Here is a 17,706-nt window from a genome sequence, read left to right as displayed (position 1 = left end):
CAGAAAATAGGTTTAAATGTTAAACAAGTCTCTTCAAGTCAAAGACAGTTGCATAGAACTTAATTTTTGCTTAATGCAATGTGCATAAAATTGAAAGATTAAAACTAATAAAACAACTTTTAGAAAGAGGCTTTTCATTTGATTCAATTTTATATGATGGATTATGCAGAAAAAACTGAATTGGGCTGAAAGTTCTTTTGCTTTAGTCTGTATTCAGGTTGTGCATCATGTTTTCGAAAAGTAACTACTTTTGAATGAATAAGTAATCATAAAGTAATGGGTTACTTTTTTCGAGAAGTAATAAGTAATTACTTTTTTTCCAGTAACTTGACCAGCACTGGTTACCACAAATGCTTGATTACAGATTACAGTTTTTGCTGCAAAGGGTTTCGTGACTTATTAGGTTTAAGGGGAATTGTTTTTTCACAAAGGTCTAGACTGAGGTTAGGGTGGTGTTTTTACCCTTAATGAATGGAATTTTCTCAGGTTATCTTTTGACTAATACTTTTTGACCTAAAACACATGAAAAATACCTCCTCATCACACTGGTTTAAAGACAACTATTAACCACGTGAGTTTCAATTAATGTAATCCTTATGTTCTTATAAGGAACTGATTTTCCTCATTTTCTATACACACACACACACACACACATATAACATTTTACCTCTCAAATATGTTATCCAATACTTGCAGGCCACATTGGCAGAAATAAAACACCCTCAAGATTTTTTCTGGTTCTTATTTGCATCAAATCCACTGCTAAGTGTTAAAAGTCATACCTCGACTCCAATACAAGCAGTGTTAATGTAACGAACAGACATTAACAAGTATTTGCCTTATATTTACACCAACACCTAAGCAGCAGAGGCCTTTCCTCATTAAAATAGGTGTGGGAATGTCATTCTAAATAGTTGCTTTTACTCAGATCTGAATACTCCTCCAACTCAGCAATTCATCTAATGCACTCTTTAACACATGCAGACCTGAAGGCAGTCAGAAATCTACATTTTTATATTTGTCACTAATTATAATGTGTGATCAGTTTACCCCCAGTTAGCCTTGGAAAAGAAAATCCAGTTTTGATTGAATGCACAAATAACAGTCACATCCAGTGAAAGAGCAGACACAGTGGACAGTTGTGGGACGTTTGGATTTTATTGACGTATCAAACAGCTGTACATCTATTTGCCTTTCTTGGCCTTGATCTTCCTCAGGTAGAACTCCAGCTCCTTGCCCTCCAGGATGTAGCCGTCTGCTCTGCCGCACTGGCCGGGTCTGGAGGCGATGCAAGCTGCATGAAGGAAGATGGAAGCAGAGTCAGTCACGTTATCAAGGTCAGTACATCAAGTTTCAGATGTGTGGGTTTGATGTTGCAGAAATATATTTAAGGCAATGAGAGCATGTTAACTTCAGTCTTTGCATTTCTCCTGTCATTTGAGCTTTCAATAAAAATACAAATATTTTATTCCTAGCAAATTTTTAAACAGTCGCTCAAAATTATTTATAATTCTTGTGGAAAGTGAAAACCTTTTTGTTAAATACACCAAAAACACTGCCCTGGTATTTGTGTTTAACACATATGCACAAGATAAACTGCCACACACGATTACACTTTCATACTCTAATGATGAAAACTTTCAAACAGCACTCACCACTTATCCAAGTAAAAATAATTCTGCCACAAATGTTGGACTTACCGAGCAGTTTTCCCTGCTGGAACTGCTCTTCCAGGAGTGAGCTGATCTTGGCGTTCTTCTTGCGCTCATCGTACTTCTTCTGGGTCTTCTTTGACCTCTTCCTGTTCAGGATCTCTTCCTCCTCAGGGCTCTGCATCAGGATGGGAAAGCAAAGCTCTTTAGATGTTGCAAAAAATTACTGCACAAAAACCACATGCTTTGAATGTTCTTTTAATGAGCAACTTAGGTTGACAGGTCTTTCTCAGAGTCTTTATTATCACCACTTCCATTCAGTAGCAGAACTGGACAAGTTATCGTCATGGAAAGACATATCGAATCTGTTATCTTTGTTAATAAAGATAAAAGGCTTTTACTTTGGTTGTTTATGGACAAATAAAGACGTCTTCCACTGAAGGGAGACGAAAGGCATTTAAAAAAAAAAAAATTAAGAGTCTTTGGTATGACAAAGCTGCTGCATATGAAAGCGATGTGCCTCCATTAGCATTTAAAAAGCGTTCACAGTAACACAAGAGAATGCGAAACCTAGTTATAACATGCTTTAACTACAAGCATCAACACTGAGCTTATGACATACCAGCTTGGCGCCCTTCTTGCGTCCCAGTGGAGTGGCGTAGTGAGCCTCATACCACTGCCTGAAGGGAAGACTGTCAACAAGGACGATGCAGTTCTTCACCAGGGTCTTGGTTCTGACCAGCTCGTTGTTGGAGGCATTGTAGACCACATCAATGATCCTGGTCTTCCGTGTGCAGCCTGAATACACAAAACCCAGGCATGATCATTAAACTTCCCATTAAATCTGACTACATAGTTTCATAAATCAGTTAACTATGAATAGAGAGAAGGTGTCTTTCTCAGGAGTCTTTGCTGTCACCACTTGCATTCAGTAGCAGAACTGGACAAAGTTATCATCATGGAAAGGTGTGTGGAATATCAAAAGGTATTCCAGGAGAAACTTACACTCAGAGCCCCATGAGAAGTTTCCATTGTCCAACCTCAGAGCTCGGTACTTCTTGTTCCCACCGCGGACCCTCACCGTGTGGATGCGGCGAGCTCCAATCTTAAAACAAAAACAAAAAAAACAACAAGAACACATTGTATTATAGTTTATAAAAGGATTTGTGTGAAACCTCCTTTCCTGAGCAGCAGCATGCATATGCTTTGAAGCGTGTCAGTGTAACTATGACAAGTCCTAACATTGGTAAGCCCAAAGCTTTGAACCAAAACGGCTCAAAAAAAAGACCCACCTAAGGTCAAGTTTTCATCACCCACGCTACCACATTATTCAGTCTAATCAGATAAGAGGTGCCCCCTGCAAAAAAAAAGTCACCTTTGTGTTTGCAGCAGGTCGCCCGAGCTCATACTTCCTCTTCTTGTGGTAGGGTTTGCGTTTACCGCCGGTCTTGCGGCGTTTATGCCAGTTGTCCCTTGAGATACCTGCAAAAGTAAAATACGGAAAACTAGGAGTCAGTTTACTGGGCCACCAACAAGATGCTAGCAAGAAGATTATTTTTTTGTGCTTGAGCAATCAGTTCTCCAAGGTAAGGGTTGTCCGCAATTTGATTTGGATTCCGCATAAAAAGAGTTTCATCATGTCGCTCAAGCAATCAAATGGTACTTTAAAATGGCAAGATGTAGTTGCTTTTGCAAAAAGTTAAAAATTAACAAAGCCAACTTGTGTTGCATATTAACACAGATTTAAACTATTTTAACAGTAAACAAAAAACTGAGATGAGCCAACTTCCAGACTCAAAACCACGCAGCAATATTTCAGGACTTGCCAATAATAACACAGCTAACAGCATCTTGACAAAGTGACCAACACCAGTTTGGTTACATGCAATACTCAGATACATGCATACATATATTCAGAAACTCTTACAGACACACTACATCACATTGGTACCTTAAAATCTCAGTCTTCTAGGCTACAAATACACCCTAGACTGTGCTATCATAGTATTCCTAAAGTCAGGACATAAACATATTTCCACAACTATTATATATATTCGTTTGGGTTTTCAGTAGTAATCCAGGGGCCCTACATCACCAACGTGGACCTAAAGCCACCAAAACATGTGGCTAGTGACATCTCCTGTGTTCCACCCTGCATGCAGGCCTGCTAACTGTCCCACTCAATGAGCATTAGTCTTTATTCTCCAAGTGGCTGGTGCTCCACTACTCCATGTTATGGTTTGAATGTGGACCAGATAATTCAGTCCATCTTCCAAAGCACAACAAGGAACATTTAGAGGTGAAGCCCAAGGTGTCCCACTGGAGAACATTAATGCATCATAGAGCATGCAGGAAGGGAGACACGAGACAGGCCGGGTCTACCTGCGACATAGCATTCAAAATAAGATGCCTCTAAATAGGACAAAATAAAGCTGAATTAAGCTCGACAACAATAACTAGACAAAATACTTCTCTAAAAAAGCATAAGCATTTACATTATTACGTTAAGCGTCTCAGCCAAGCAGCGTGACAAGATCACGATAGGCATGCTAACTAAGCTAACTTCGACCAGCCTAAACAGTTGAATTTGCGAGCAAAGATGTCCAACACTTCTCGTATAAAGCCAAATTAACGCGAAAACACCGCTACTTCACAATAAAACATCCCAAACCAGCCACAAGAGAAGTCTTTGGGGACGCTTCAGCCTCAGCAGCTAACTACATAGCCATTGAGTGCAGCCATCTTGGATACTCGCTTCAGATAGCCACTAGAAAATATTTCTTTAAAACAAATTCAACATACTATAGACAGCAAAGAGTCAACTATTTCTATTTAGATGACAACATTTATCGCTATAGCAAACCATTACTGGAATATTCCTTCGTTAAAACATCAGATGGGTAAGGATTCGGTCTCCGGTGCGAGCATGAAAACACGTACCCATTCTCAGGCGCCGGCTAGAAAGAGGAACCGCAAGGGCTCATGGGGAGGTTTGAACACCCTAGGTCTCGCGAGAACTAACTCTTCAGCGAACGAGATTTCCTTTATTGTCTCAGAAAAGTTTCGAGATATCACTACCAGAGACAGAACAACATTACAGAAAGTACAAAATTGCTTTCATATTCTCTAAGGTCTTCATTTTCTTCTTCTTCATCAGACTGTTTCATTTATGTGTGGACACAGCAGATCATCTGCCTCCATCTCACTCCATCCCTTGCATCCTCTTCAGTCACACCAGCTTTCTGCATGCTCTTCTTCTCCTCTGAGGTCTTCCTCCGTCCAGTATATCCAATTCCCTCCTTTGCACATGTCTAAACCATGGTAGCCTTGAAACTCTAACTTTGCCTCCAAATCGCTCAGCCTGACCGTGTCCCTCTGATGTACTCATTTATAATCTTGCCTATTCTGGTCACTCTCAATTAAGGTCTGAGCATCTCCAGTTCTTCAACCTCCAGCTTTCCCTCCTGTCTTCCTGCAGTGCCACCATCTTCATACACCATAGCAGGCCCTACTATCATCTTGTAAACCTTCCCTTTCACTCTTGCTGTTATCATTTTTCCAGATATCGCCCAAGGTATCACATACAGGTGCATCTCAAAATCTGAAATATTCTGAAAAAGTTTATTTTTTTCATAATTTTATTCAAAAATGTGAACTTTTTTATATCCCAATAACACATCTCAAGCCTTTTTTGTTTTATTTTATATGACTGTGGCTTATAAATCATGAAAATCAGAAATTCATTATCTAAAATGATTAGAACATATACTATATATTAGGGGTGCAACGATACATAAAATTCACGGTTCGGTTCGATACTTTAGTGTCACGGTTCGATATTTTTTCGATACAAAAAAAATGTTCATGCCTTTTTAATTTGTCATTTATTAAAATTATAAATATATATTTTAACTCAAAAGTACAGTTTTTAAATTTAATGTTGCTGAAACAAAAGTAATTAAAAAAATAAATATCTCTCAGGGCTCTCAAAATTTCAAAATCCCTGGTAGCCCTTCAGGTAGGGACTCTTCAGTTTTTGGTAGCCCAAAATAAATGTAAGTAGCCCGAATAAAAAAGAGAGCAATTTTTTGATTGACGTTTTGTTTCCTGTTTTGTTTCCTTTACAATATTATACATTAAAGTATAATATTGTCATGTTTGCATAGTAAGCTAACGATTGATAAGACGATGTCAGAGGAATTGGTGCGCAAATTATCATCACTCACCAATCAGTGCTGTCGCTCTCTATACACAGTTCACGCGATTGCAAAGTAAAAGCAAAAAACAAGCGCAAATTCAAACGCGATTTCAATATGTCACATATTGACAGTGGCTCACCGATGCCAATGACATAATTACCCAGCTACATTTCCGAAAGAATGCAAAAGCATTGACATATATTTTTCCTTCCTACAATAGCCCGACGGGCAGGGCAGAGATAGATTTTGGAAGCCCGACTGGAAAAATCGCTACCCCCGGGACGTCGGGCTAGCGATTTTGCAAGCCCTGTATCTGATTGAGGAATCACTCATCTTTGGAAAAGAGAGTTTATTACAGAGAAATGGCTCTTTCCAAAATAAAAGCTATACTATACGCTTCTTCTGGGCTATATTCTCAGCAGCATATTGTAGCGGGTCAGGGCTGTTTGGGGTTCTGTTTGTACAGTTATGTTTTGTTTATGTTGCCATAGTGACGGGTGACGCCCTCTCGCTGCGACGGTGTGTCCTTCCGGGGTCAGAGGGCGCCCTGTGTGTTGTTGTTGTTGTTGCTATGCGGTTGCCGCGCTGAGCAGTTAGCTAGCGGCAGTGTTCTTATGCAGATGTCAATAAACGGCTGTGCTCCCTGGCTAGCTCACGGGAAGCAAGACCAAACGACACCTCCGTCTCCTCCTTGTCTGAGCTCGCCACAATATTAAACATATCAGGTCCCCATAAGGAGAATCATGTGCTAACGGCTGTCTAAATGACTCGGGTAAAGTTTGTAGCATGCATGCTTGTTGTTTTTGTCTGCTTCCACTTGTCTTTGCACTAGGATGATGTCGGCGTAAATGTGCAGTCATGTTCGTTGTGTTCCCACTAGTGCTGTCAGCGTTAATCTCGTTGAAATGACGTTAACGCCACAACACGGCAAATCTCCGTTAACGAGCTACCCCTGATCGCCCGTGCATGGGGCTAGACGGCCAACACGTTACCGAGCTAACTGCACTAACACACTACTTCCCACCCATGTAATTGAGCATTGCGTGGCACATCCAACATACTGTTTTACTTTAGTCCATGACGCGCTTACCTTCAGGGTCATACGTCACATGAAAACCAAAATAATTCCAAACGCCAGATCTGAATGAGGACGGGGGAGGTTCAATTTGCCATGTTGCAAGGAGAGCTTAACTTCTGTCTCGTTAGCTTGCCCTGCGCTCTTCCTTCTGACAATGCTGTCTGTGTTGAACGCTCAGTGGATCTGCGCTTGACAGTGCAGCCTAGGCGGAGTAGTCGAACGCAGATTCACTGAGCGCTCAACACAGACAGCATCGTCAGAAGGAAAGTTGATAAAATAAATTACAAATTTTGTATTGTTGGATACATATGCGTACTGAACCGAAAGCACTGTATCGAACAGTTCAATATCGATACGAGTATCGTTGCACCCCTAGTATATATGTTACTATATGCTAGTTAAGTCATATTTTTTCCAGTTGTGGTCTGAAGTTTACACACTCGTCATGGGCATAAATATCATAATTGGTAATTCTGGGACTTTCATGATTTATTTGCTTATGCAACATACATCTTTCATAACTTTAAAAAAACAAACAAGAATTGGATGTACAAATTTGAACTTTATTTTCCTCTAATCCACACAGGGTCCAAAATATGCATGCACCTCCTCATATATTTGGCTAAAATCTGCTTTAGCAAGATACCAGATACTTGTGGTTCTGCCTTAATTCTGGCAGGATATTTGGCCACTCTTCTTGGCAGAATTGGTAGAATTCATTTAAACTGATTTCCCTGGCATGGACCCAGCTTAAGCAGAATCCACATATTTTTAATAAGGTTAAGGCTGAGGCTTATGTATTTAGCTTGTCCATCTGGGCAGCGGCACATTTCAGTCACGCTTGAAGGTATCAACTTTGAAGCAAGGCAGTCTTTCTTGGTCAGCAACCTCTCAGTCCATGGTGATATAAAACTCCCTTCACTGTTCCTGCAGTCTCCAGCTCATGTTAGGCTTAAGTATTTCGCTGTTCCTGAACATCCTAACCAATTTGATCTTATCTGAGAGTGACGGTTGAGTTTTTTTAACAGACCTTGCCAAAGGGATGGCAGATCCAAACAAAGTATTATTTTTATTTACTTGTCCTTTTATAAATTCCATCTGTGCCTTGTAGCAACTGTCAGACAAATATAACCACAATAACAGAGTTGTTACCATTGCAGACATTAAAGACACTAACAGCAAGAAAGTGGTGTAGGAACACAACCACACATCAAATATAAGTAAGGGACATCCATATCACACCACATCATATAATCACCTATATTTGTTGAACAGAGAAAGGTTGAAAAGACCTCTGGGCTCAAGATCTTTTATAGACTGGGCCATTACTGCCATATGAAGTGGCTGGTGAGTGGATAATGACATGTATTTAATTACTGCTGTGACAAAAGGACTTGATGACTGCAGGGAATGGTGCAAATGTTCTGTTTATGCATTTGCATGCACGCATCTTTCAGCGTGTGCCTTTGTCTGCTTCTCACTGTGTATCACCATGTTGTTATTTTTGCTTTTGTACTCCAACTCTCCTCCCTGAGTCCCGTCACGCTGCTTAAATAGAGGAGCCACGATTAAACGATGGCTACCTGCTTTTGACCATCCTTCCCTGGCACTGCCCCCTCCCTCCTCAGTGGCTGAGTCACAAACCACACCCCGCAACAACTTCTATTTTGTTTTACAATTTTTAGAGTTAGTAGTGAAAACAGATGTCATTTCAAAATGTATAATAAAAGAATAGACATAATGTTAAAGAACATGTAACACAGGTACTTTATATAGGTTGTTTTCAGATACAAATATAATAAAATAAAGATTAAGAATGAGTAGATACATATAATGCTTAAATCTGATGTAAAATTTTATTAACAGTAATTAATTGGACCGTGTGTTATACAGATGACTTTATCTGTTTGATCATTTTTAACAGTTTGGGTTTAGAAACACTGTTTACTCATTTTTATTACCAGCAACATTTAAACATGACATGTCATGATAACTTCTTCCTGTTTTGTCTGGGTTAAATGAGTCTTGAAGAAAATTTGATCTTTTACTGAGTTGAACACATAAAAAGTTAATAAAAACCATACTGAGTCACGTCCATGTTTCCATATAGTTATTTATTATATACAGCTATTGGTTATTTGGCAGTTGTGAGGGTATGGTGAAAAGTTGGCAAGATATCTTGATTTGACTGAGTTGTGGCGTGTGCAGTGGTCAGTGAAACAGTAGGGAGATCACTCTTCCCAGGGACTCATGTCGGTATCAATGGCCACACAGTTGTATGCAGCATAGCGCAGCTTCTCCTCACAAACTTTCGCACTGCAGGACAAAACAAGGAATAGAGGAAATGATACAAGACAATAATGTAACAGTGCTGTCAACTTCAAAAACTGCTTAATAATCTTTAAGAGATTTAACTTCTGTTAAATCATCAATGCATCATTAATAACAGTGCACATAAAGCACATGGGGTTGTTATACCTCGGATAGTTGGGTAGATAAAGGGTACTAGAACATGTGGAGGACTGTGGAAGTGCATCAGTCGTTTCAGAGCTGAATCAAGAAAACAAACAACAAAAAACAAATTACAATCAAATCTAAATCTAATTGTAGTCAAATAATAATAACTACGTACACTTGAACTCACCCTTGTTTGTCAGGAAAGACGTAGATAGGTGCAGGAAGACGACTTCGACCGGTTACAAACCTCAGAAACCTGCTGCGATCCTCTGAAGACAGAAATCAAGAATATCAGTCACTGGGTCAAAATCTGCACTTGAATAATGCAGACACAAATACAATTTAGCATCTTTATATAAACCTAGAACCTAGACCATAAATTCACCATGAAAGAGTGAACCAAGCTCATGGACGAAGCACGATAAGGTTTATTTTTCAATCTTATACAAACTGTCTTCTTCTTCTTAAACACCAGAGGTTCTGCCCCCTGCTGGTCATTACAAAAAATAGCAATTTAAGGGATTTCTCCATTGGCGTCATTTTTCGGACCCAAAAGCTTTACCTGTCTTTTATATGTGGCCATTGGTGCAGAGTTTATGTTGTGAGAGCCATTTACTGCTTTTTAAAATGGGGCAAAAATAAACAGTGAACTCACCATTGGTGAAGTTTGTCAACGCCTCCCATAAGTACTGCACTCTAACATCACTTTGTTCCAGGTCCTCATAACGTGCTGGTGGGGAGAACAAAAGATTACAATGGTTTGGTTACTTGCAGCATTTTGTGACTTAATACAACTTGCATCTTATTACTTCACCTTAACTTGTACCTTAACAGAAACAACATCTCAGACCTCATTTGTGGTCGAGGATTTGAAAGGAACGTGGATAAAACGAAGATGGGAAAAGTCCCACAAGAGGTCAACCTCTTTTGTATTTTTAAAGCTACGCCAAGTCCACTTGTGAAAAAAAGGTACCACATGCATACACGGGTGTACTGAAAATTAAATACAATTCATTCGAAAACATAACAGATACCACTGCTAAAATTAGATTTAGTTTAAACTAAGCTAGAATTTTATTTGAATTTATCCACTTCCAGTTGTGTCTTGGATAAATTACTTGCAAATGGTCCCATTTCACTTTCTTAATTACGAGAGAAAAATGTCTGCTTATAGTCAAAGTCAGTTTAAATCCAGGCCGGACACTCACTGAGTCGCTTCAGAGCTTCCACAGTGATCTCTGGGTCTCCACATATTTTCTTTTCCACTTCCTGCCAGGTGAGCAGGTCCAGCACTGCCTGAGGAACCACCTTCAGCAGTCCCGTCTGTATGGCAGCAATCTGTAACACACGTGTACAAACCACTAAAACATCACTGGAGCATTTTACAAAGAGTTGACTTAAAGAGTAAAAGAAATACGTGTAATTCCAATTTATGTGAAGCCCACCTGCTGTTTGCTCTCCTCCATCCGAGCTTTCTGCACCAGGCGGATAAACTCACTGCGGTCCTCATAACGAACTGACACATTACTGCCACCGGGGATCAGTTCCACCATTGAGCCATCCGTCAGCAGAGTGGTGTAGACCAGCTCCTCCCCAAATCGGAACTCAAATGTCTCCTGGTCCATGTTCTCCATGGCCTCCAGAAGGTTTACCTGAACACATGTTCACGGTGAGGCAACCAGGAAAACAACCCATCCAATCTGTTAATTCCTTCTAGATTTTAATTTTAATGCAAAAAGAAAAAAACAAACCCAAAACGCTACATGAAACAAATGTAATCGATCAACAAACTGTAGGAGCAAATTAATAATTATTATAAAATAGTGACAATAAATTCTTGTACTTTTATGAAACACAGTCAGCAGAGACTTTTCTTCTTTCAAAGCTTTGACATTTAAATGACACCACCATGTAAATGTAATGATTTGAATATCCTCACCAGTACAGAGTCTACTGCAGCAAAGTCTTTACTCCAGCTGACAGCTTCCCCAATCAGCTGCTTCCACACAAGCCCCGGAAGAGCCAAAACCTGCAGGAGTGAACACACAGCAAGTCTGAAAAGTCAAATATCTACAACTAATAAATATTTACAATGGTAATTATCTATGTTACAATAATTTAATAAAACCATTACATTTTTGTTAAAACCCAATAAATACTCTTACACTATTTCTAAAATTGCAAACAACCTACAAAAGACTCACCAAGAAATCTTTCCCTCTGAGAGCAGCACCCATCAGCTGACCGATCCACTCGTATTTGTGGAACTCTTTACAGGAAGGGGTGGGAACATAATAATCTCTAGCCTCAAAGTCGCCCTGACAGATGAGGAAAAGGCACTTTTAGAACAACAGTGATATCCATTCTGATGATAGGCGGCAATGGGATAGTGACTACCTGGTTGGATGTCCGGGTGAAGAACGGGAGAGGCATGGGACACTCGGACGAGCTGGGGCAAAGCTCCTCCGACATGTCTGCGAGGCTATCTCGAAATCCACCTCCTTGGTCGATAATTCCCTCTGCAATGAACTTGCATTCCCACCACTGGTCATAACGAGCGGGCCACCTGAAGGATCAAAAAGGCACACTGGAGATTCAGATTTTAATCCTCGAGTTATAAAAGTCATAAATATTGGACACAAGAGGCTGATAAAATGCAGACCTGTAATCTAAAGTTTTCTCAAACTTGTCTGACGGCTTGAGACCCTCATACACCTGCAAGAGGAAAAATAAAGCATCTGAATTATTGCACATCTTCTCTACACATTGAATTTTAGGCTTCCTTCTGGTCCCTACCTGGTTGAAGACGGCGTTCTTGCAGGTTGGGTCCAGAGATGAGTTGTCCCTGTGCTCCATGGCCAGACGTCGGTTAATGTAGAGTCGAGGCATGAAGTTTGGCTTACTGGTCTCCGAGTCTTTCAGGCACTGAGTGATGAGGGCTGAGCGGCGCTTGGACAGCAGCAAGAACTGCTTTATGCTCTAATGGGCACCAAAAGACACATGTTATAAAGAAACACACAAAAAATGCTTGCTGTTGTGCACAGATCATAAATGACATGTTAAAAGCTTTAGGACGACTCACTTTGATCTGGTTGAAGGTACCCAGGCTGTAATCCCAGGCTGGCACTAGGTGCGGGAGCGCGCTGTCCAAAAGATTGATAAACCTGCAGACAGAAAGAGATACAAACTGGAAACACCTTCTGTTTACAGATAACATGGACAATCAGAACACTTTATCTTGAGGGTAAAGACCTGAGAAGTTGAAGAAGGATATTTTTTCCAAGCCCGAAGACAAATATTTAGTTCTGTAAAAAGTACATGGGGCACAATGTTCGCTGACCTACCTCTGGATAACTAACGCTCTGCGGTACAGGATATCTGGTGGGGTGCCCTGCAGACGTGGGTAGCGGACGAGGTTAGAGGACTGGAAAACATCAGCGTTCAGACCCAGATCCCTCTCACAGGACGACTTAATCTTCAAGCCTCGGATCCGCACATCTATTCCATCCTCTGTAAAAGCCAAAATGAGGAAAATATGTACAGTGCAAAAGCTCCTGCAAAAGCATTCAAACAGAAAAAAGCTAGTTTGACACAAAAACATAAAAATTCTGACCTCTACATTCCTCGATCCGAATTTCTATAACTGGTAAATGGGAAGTCATATCCTCAAGCACACACACTTCTCCTATCAGATTGCTAGAAACATAAAAGTAAAAGTACATAAATGTACAATATAAACTGTAATCAGTATACATTCATTTTTTTACTTTTTTTTTTTTTTTTTAAATTGCAAACTGTAGCAATAATCTCGTTTGACAAAACTTACTCATCTATGGTGACGTCACTTAGCTTCTTTAGGTTGTCTCCTTCTCCTCCAAACACTGTGACTCTTTTGGGCATGTAGTTATCATCCGTTGAGTCCACAGTCAGCATCAGCTTACTAGTAAACAAAACAGGCAATAAATAAAATATTGAGACCTCAGCAGCTTATCAGTGAAACAAAAAGAGACACAAAGTGCTTCACATTTTTAAATGTCTAATATAGCAACTTTAGGTGATGATTATACAATCATAGCGATAGTGCAAAATTCGGGTATAATACCCAGACCAGTTGTTGTCAAACTTCTTACTTTAGAACCCAAAAACATTATATTCATACCATTATATATACTAATATTAATATATACATTACACCACAAGACAAAAAACTGCATGTGGCACAGTTTACATTACAGTTTATCTTAATGATCTTGTTGTCATAGTCACTGCACTTTCCAAGCCTTTGACTTTATTTTTACTATTACTCAATTTTTGTGTTTCCTTACTTGACCACAGTGCCTTTCTTCATATGCAGGCGGATCCAGTGTTGGCCCTGCATGCCGTCGCTCTCCCAGTAAGTTTCAACGTCGCCATCTGTCAGGCAGCTCGCCCCCCCGCTGGGATCTTCCTGTAAGCAAATATCAAGGTTTGATGAATGGACTGAATTCATAAACAAACCCATTTTAAATTCATAAATACATACATATTTGTCATACTCACAAATAATTACATGCATGTTATACTAGACTGTCTATCATGATGGTCACTGGGTCAAATTAAAGTCATAAAAACTTCTCAGATCAATCTAGTTTCCTTTCACTGCATTTTTGATGTTATCAGGAAAGAGGTCCAATGTAACTCCACCGAGAACGCCAATCCATGTTTTGCCAACGTTAAAAAGAAAAGAAAACAAACCTTACGGACTAGTTACTAGTATTCTATTTACCTTAACATGACATCCCAAACTACAATCCTCATTTTCTTTTTTTATACTTAGAAAGATTTAGACTGAAATGAGATTTAAAGTCAGTCGATGCGAGGTTTCATTTGTGACGAGGGCTTAATTTTGCTCACCGAGCATGAAGACACATCGATGCTGGTCACACACTGCTTCACACTCCCCAAGTTCTCGTCCTCTTTTCCTATGTGATCGTAGAAGTAATGCACGAGGTCCTCATCACATTCATATGTCCAAGTAGGAGGAACATACCTGAAACAGTTCAACTGAGCATTAATTGTATTCATTTTAACATCTGCTGCACCAGAAAACTCAACTTTCCATTTTAACTTTGCACAGACGGACTCACCTCAGCTTCTGGATGGCAGCCTCATCACACTCTGCGATTTTGGGTTTCTCGCCAATGTAAAGTGCATTCTCCACATCCACCACTTGTTCCCACCTGTTGCAGGGCTTGTGGTCGTAGCCAAAGAGCTGCTGCTGCCTAGTGACAGTCTCTGGTGACTCCACGGGTACCAGCCTGTCGCCTCCCTCGGTGTGTTTACACACGAGGATCCAGCCTTCCTCCAAATCTTGGCCCGGACGGTGCTCCTCCAGCTGCTCCTGGGGACAGCCACGGATCAACTGGTCAACATTTGCTTTCTTACCAAATTTACAATAATTGAGCACACACGAATCAACCTATAATACCTTTTTCGAGTTCCATATTTTAAATTTTGTGTCACAGCTCATAAAAAATTCTTATTTATCTTGTATACGAAGTTCATCCACTTTCTGAAAAATCCATATTTCACTCCACCCTTGTTACCTTTAAGCCAACTGTTTTCCTGAATGGCTTGTCCTTTTGCAACCAGAGGGTTTAAACAGCAGGTATGAGGAGCTGCATGTCTGAGATAACATTAGGGATATCAGCGCTCTATGACCTCATACAGAGCCAAGAGCTGAAAAACTGTCTGAAATAGTTTTATTTGATTCCTGTGTTTGGCTTACATGAATTATTTGTATGTAACAAAACCCATTATTTCTAACTTTAACCACAATAGACATGTGCACCATTATTGTGCAATATACACTGCAATAATTATAATCAAGATTAATCTATTTTTGCTGTAATAAAATGTGGCATAAATATATAAACCTCTCTCTTTCTAACTCAGTTGCTCGAGCTTATATTCATGACTCATCATTTTACAGAGCTCTTATTGATAGTGACAAGATCACCTGTTTTTCTGGGATTACCAGTTAAACCTAATGCATATCTTTGGATGAAAATCACTGCAGACATGAGAAGATCCTAATATGATATCACAAACTGACATCTTCAGTCTTGCCTTTCATTCAGAAAAAACTTTTGATATAAGAACTGGAATCAGTTAATGTGAGTTTCATTTGTAAAGAGGGTCAAATTTCACTACTATGTACCTAATATGTTACTTTGCAGCTCAATACTTTTATTCTTTGACCCTTTTAGAGCTGTGTTATACTGAGCCTTAGCAAAGCCACTCAGTTCATCCACTGTCTGAAACTGTCTGAGTGCTTTTAGGCTCACTGGATTATTGGACCTCATTATTTAATGTGAGCATCCACCACTGTAACAGTATGTAAAGTGTATGTAAACAAAGGGTTATTGTTGTTTCAAGCAGCACAAAGACTTTTCCTGATGTCACTGCATCCAAGGGGAAGTAACAGCGTCTTACCTTATTCATTTTGACCCAAAGGCCCTGGCTATTACAGTACTCCTCCCCTGTTGTCCGGATGCATGTCCCTTTCTTTGGTTCAATGTTGTACTTGCATGCTTTCTTACTGTGGGCAGTCTGATGGGGGCTTTCGAAGACAGAGACTATGGTTTTTCCCACGGTGGAGCCTCCCGCAGAGGCACCGGAGGAGGAAGCGGATGAGCTGGAAGATGAATCCTTGCAGATTTTGTAGCACACTTCTTTGGGGACATAACACAGACACTCGGGCACCGGTTCGCTCCTCCTGAAAGTTTCGATGCACCTGTTCAGGAAGCGGATCCTGCCGAGCAGCAGGTGAGGGTTGTCGCCCATCGTGAAGGTGGCAGTCAGTAGCTCAGCAGTAGCAGGAGCTCATCGGCTGACATTACACCGCTTTTGTTTTCCTGCGTGGCTGCGCAGGGATGCTCCTGTCAAACCAAACAAAACCCAACTTTCTTTAGAAACTTTGGCTTCGTTTAAAATATCGATTAATTAAACTGGCTCCTAGCTCTCATAATAAAATCTGAACACTGTTTGAAATGCTAGGAATTCGCTAATCAGCAGGCAAAGTTCCCTGACACAAATATCACCTCCTCCCACTAGGTAAAAGTGAGAGCGCTAACATTAGCATGCTACCAGGGTGTTCAGTAAACGAGTCCATCCCTTACCGCAGCTGTCATCAACAACCCTGGCGGCCAGCTAGGCTCATATTTAACAAACCTTCACGGGACATGAACATTTCACGGAGTAAAAAGTGTGGTCAATTCTTAAAAACAGTAGATACCAACGTACCTGCTGACAAGTGTCCCGCACCCTGTTACAGATTCTATGGTTTTCTGACAACACGGAAGAGCAAAGACTCTTCTGATCCTTCCGGCCTTCCGTCGCTGTTTCCTTTACAAAATAAAAGCTTCTCAGTCGAGTATTTAATTTTCTTAACTTTTGAAGGCTGAACTCCGAAAATAATTGCCAGAAAGTTCACATTTTTCGAACCCTGACTGTTTATCCAACCTTCCAACACAACTTTAAAAAAAGAAAAAGAAATTAAAAATAAATCTGCATGGATGAGTTTTAATTGGTATTTGCTACAGCCGGGATTTTTGCGAAATTCATTGATTAATATGTTTTTATAAAAACTCATAAAAACTCGTGTCAGATACGATTAAAAACATTAGTGTGATCTAAGTGTAAAGAATAAACTGCAACTTTAATATCATTATTGTTAGTGTTGTTGTTGTTAGGGAAATCACGTGGGTTTATGTAAATACAGTTATAGCAAGGGAGGATTACTTACTGAACAAAGGCTTCAGACCTCCAAGGCTTTCACAATCAAAGGTTTACTATGGATTGAGTTAAATACACCTTTTTAATAGCATTAACCACATCTTACAGAGCCTGTGTGGAAGACAAAACCTATTTCAGTATATTCAACAATCATAAACATTCATAATTTTCATTATACTGATAAAGTTTTCATTTATGAAAGACTTATAGTCATCAGGGTTTTACAGTGTTTTCAGTCACAGTGTTTTCTGCTTTGAAACACTTACTCAGCTGGCACCAGTCCAGATCAACGCCAGTAAAACCAAGGAACTGGTGGTAGACTTCCGCAGGCACAAGCATTCTCCACTGCAACCACTGAACATCCAAGGTATGGACATTGAGGCTGTGGACAGCTACAGGTACCTTGGTGTTCATCTGAACAATAGACTGGACTGGACTCATAACTCAGACGCCCTCTACAGGAAAGGGCAGAGCAGGCTGTACCTGCTGCGGAGACTCAGGTTGTTTGGAGTGGAGGGCCCACTCCTGAAGACCTTCTATGACT

General features: G+C 40.1%; 2 protein-coding genes and 3 non-coding genes across 6 annotated transcripts; all 5 read right to left on the bottom strand.

Annotated features, from left to right (window-relative positions):
- Positions 1-1,134: 1,134 nt before the first annotated feature.
- On the bottom strand, positions 1,135-16,730 carry rps8a (ribosomal protein S8a). 2 transcript variants are annotated; one of them, XM_040015319.1, is made up of 8 exons: positions 16,725-16,730; positions 15,453-15,457; positions 4,593-4,603; positions 3,028-3,134; positions 2,658-2,757; positions 2,275-2,450; positions 1,701-1,830; positions 1,135-1,294 (listed from the first exon to the last, which is right to left on the bottom strand). In XM_040015319.1, exons 3-8 carry the CDS (start codon positions 4,594-4,596, stop codon positions 1,185-1,187), a joined length of 627 nt encoding a protein of 208 aa, XP_039871253.1. In that variant the 5' UTR covers positions 4,597-4,603; positions 15,453-15,457; positions 16,725-16,730; the 3' UTR covers positions 1,135-1,184. The 2 variants fall into 2 exon arrangements, with proteins under 2 accessions (XP_039871253.1, XP_039871247.1); XM_040015313.1 differs by lacking the exons at positions 15,453-15,457; positions 16,725-16,730 and having other exon boundaries at positions 4,593-4,675.
- Positions 1,938-2,005, bottom strand: LOC120727923. Its single transcript, XR_005694602.1, has one exon. It is a non-coding gene; the product is annotated as a small nucleolar RNA SNORD38 (small nucleolar RNA).
- On the bottom strand, positions 2,548-2,617 carry LOC120727922. The gene has a single exon (XR_005694601.1). It is a non-coding gene; the product is annotated as a small nucleolar RNA SNORD38 (small nucleolar RNA).
- Positions 2,863-2,972, bottom strand: LOC120727924. The gene has a single exon (XR_005694603.1). It is a non-coding gene; the product is annotated as a small nucleolar RNA SNORD46 (small nucleolar RNA).
- hectd3 (HECT domain containing 3) lies at positions 9,025-16,754 on the bottom strand. The gene is made up of 20 exons (XM_040015256.1): positions 16,671-16,754; positions 15,861-16,306; positions 14,513-14,766; positions 14,280-14,415; positions 13,712-13,833; positions 13,213-13,326; positions 13,000-13,082; positions 12,731-12,896; positions 12,469-12,550; positions 12,183-12,365; positions 12,049-12,101; positions 11,784-11,952; positions 11,591-11,704; positions 11,326-11,415; positions 10,832-11,038; positions 10,595-10,724; positions 10,042-10,116; positions 9,574-9,655; positions 9,408-9,479; positions 9,025-9,245 (listed from the first exon to the last, which is right to left on the bottom strand). The coding sequence occupies exons 2-20, from the start codon at positions 16,209-16,211 to the stop codon at positions 9,161-9,163; spliced, it is 2,568 nt and encodes an 855-aa protein (XP_039871190.1). The 5' UTR covers positions 16,212-16,306; positions 16,671-16,754; the 3' UTR covers positions 9,025-9,160.
- Positions 16,755-17,706: the final 952 nt, after the last annotated feature.

Source organism: Simochromis diagramma, unplaced genomic scaffold (genome assembly GCF_900408965.1).
Source record: "Simochromis diagramma unplaced genomic scaffold, fSimDia1.1 OVJJ01000205.1, whole genome shotgun sequence".
In the NCBI taxonomy this organism is placed as follows: domain Eukaryota; kingdom Metazoa; phylum Chordata; class Actinopteri; order Cichliformes; family Cichlidae; genus Simochromis; species Simochromis diagramma.
Note: the sequence above shows the minus strand (reverse complement) of the source record. Positions and strands in the feature narration are given on the sequence as shown.

Excerpts from the sequence above, each read along its gene's own strand:
- rps8a (XM_040015319.1), bottom strand. Across the intron at positions 2,451-2,657 it reads CTTCTCATGGGGCTCTGAGT|GCTGCACACGGAAGACCAGG; the intron begins GTAAGTTTCTCC and ends TTGTGTATTCAG. Across the intron at positions 1,831-2,274 it reads GCAAGAAGGGCGCCAAGCTG|AGCCCTGAGGAGGAAGAGAT; the intron begins GTATGTCATAAG and ends ATCCTGATGCAG.
- hectd3 (XM_040015256.1), bottom strand. The coding sequence starts at position 16,211 with ATGGGCGACAACCCTCACCTGCTGCTCGGCAGGATCCGCTTCCTGAAC. Across the intron at positions 11,039-11,325 it reads CTGCAGTAGACTCTGTACTG|GTAAACCTTCTGGAGGCCAT; the intron begins GTGAGGATATTC and ends ACATGTGTTCAG. Across the intron at positions 10,117-10,594 it reads GGAAGCTCTGAAGCGACTCA|CACGTTATGAGGACCTGGAA; the intron begins GTGAGTGTCCGG and ends TCTCCCCACCAG.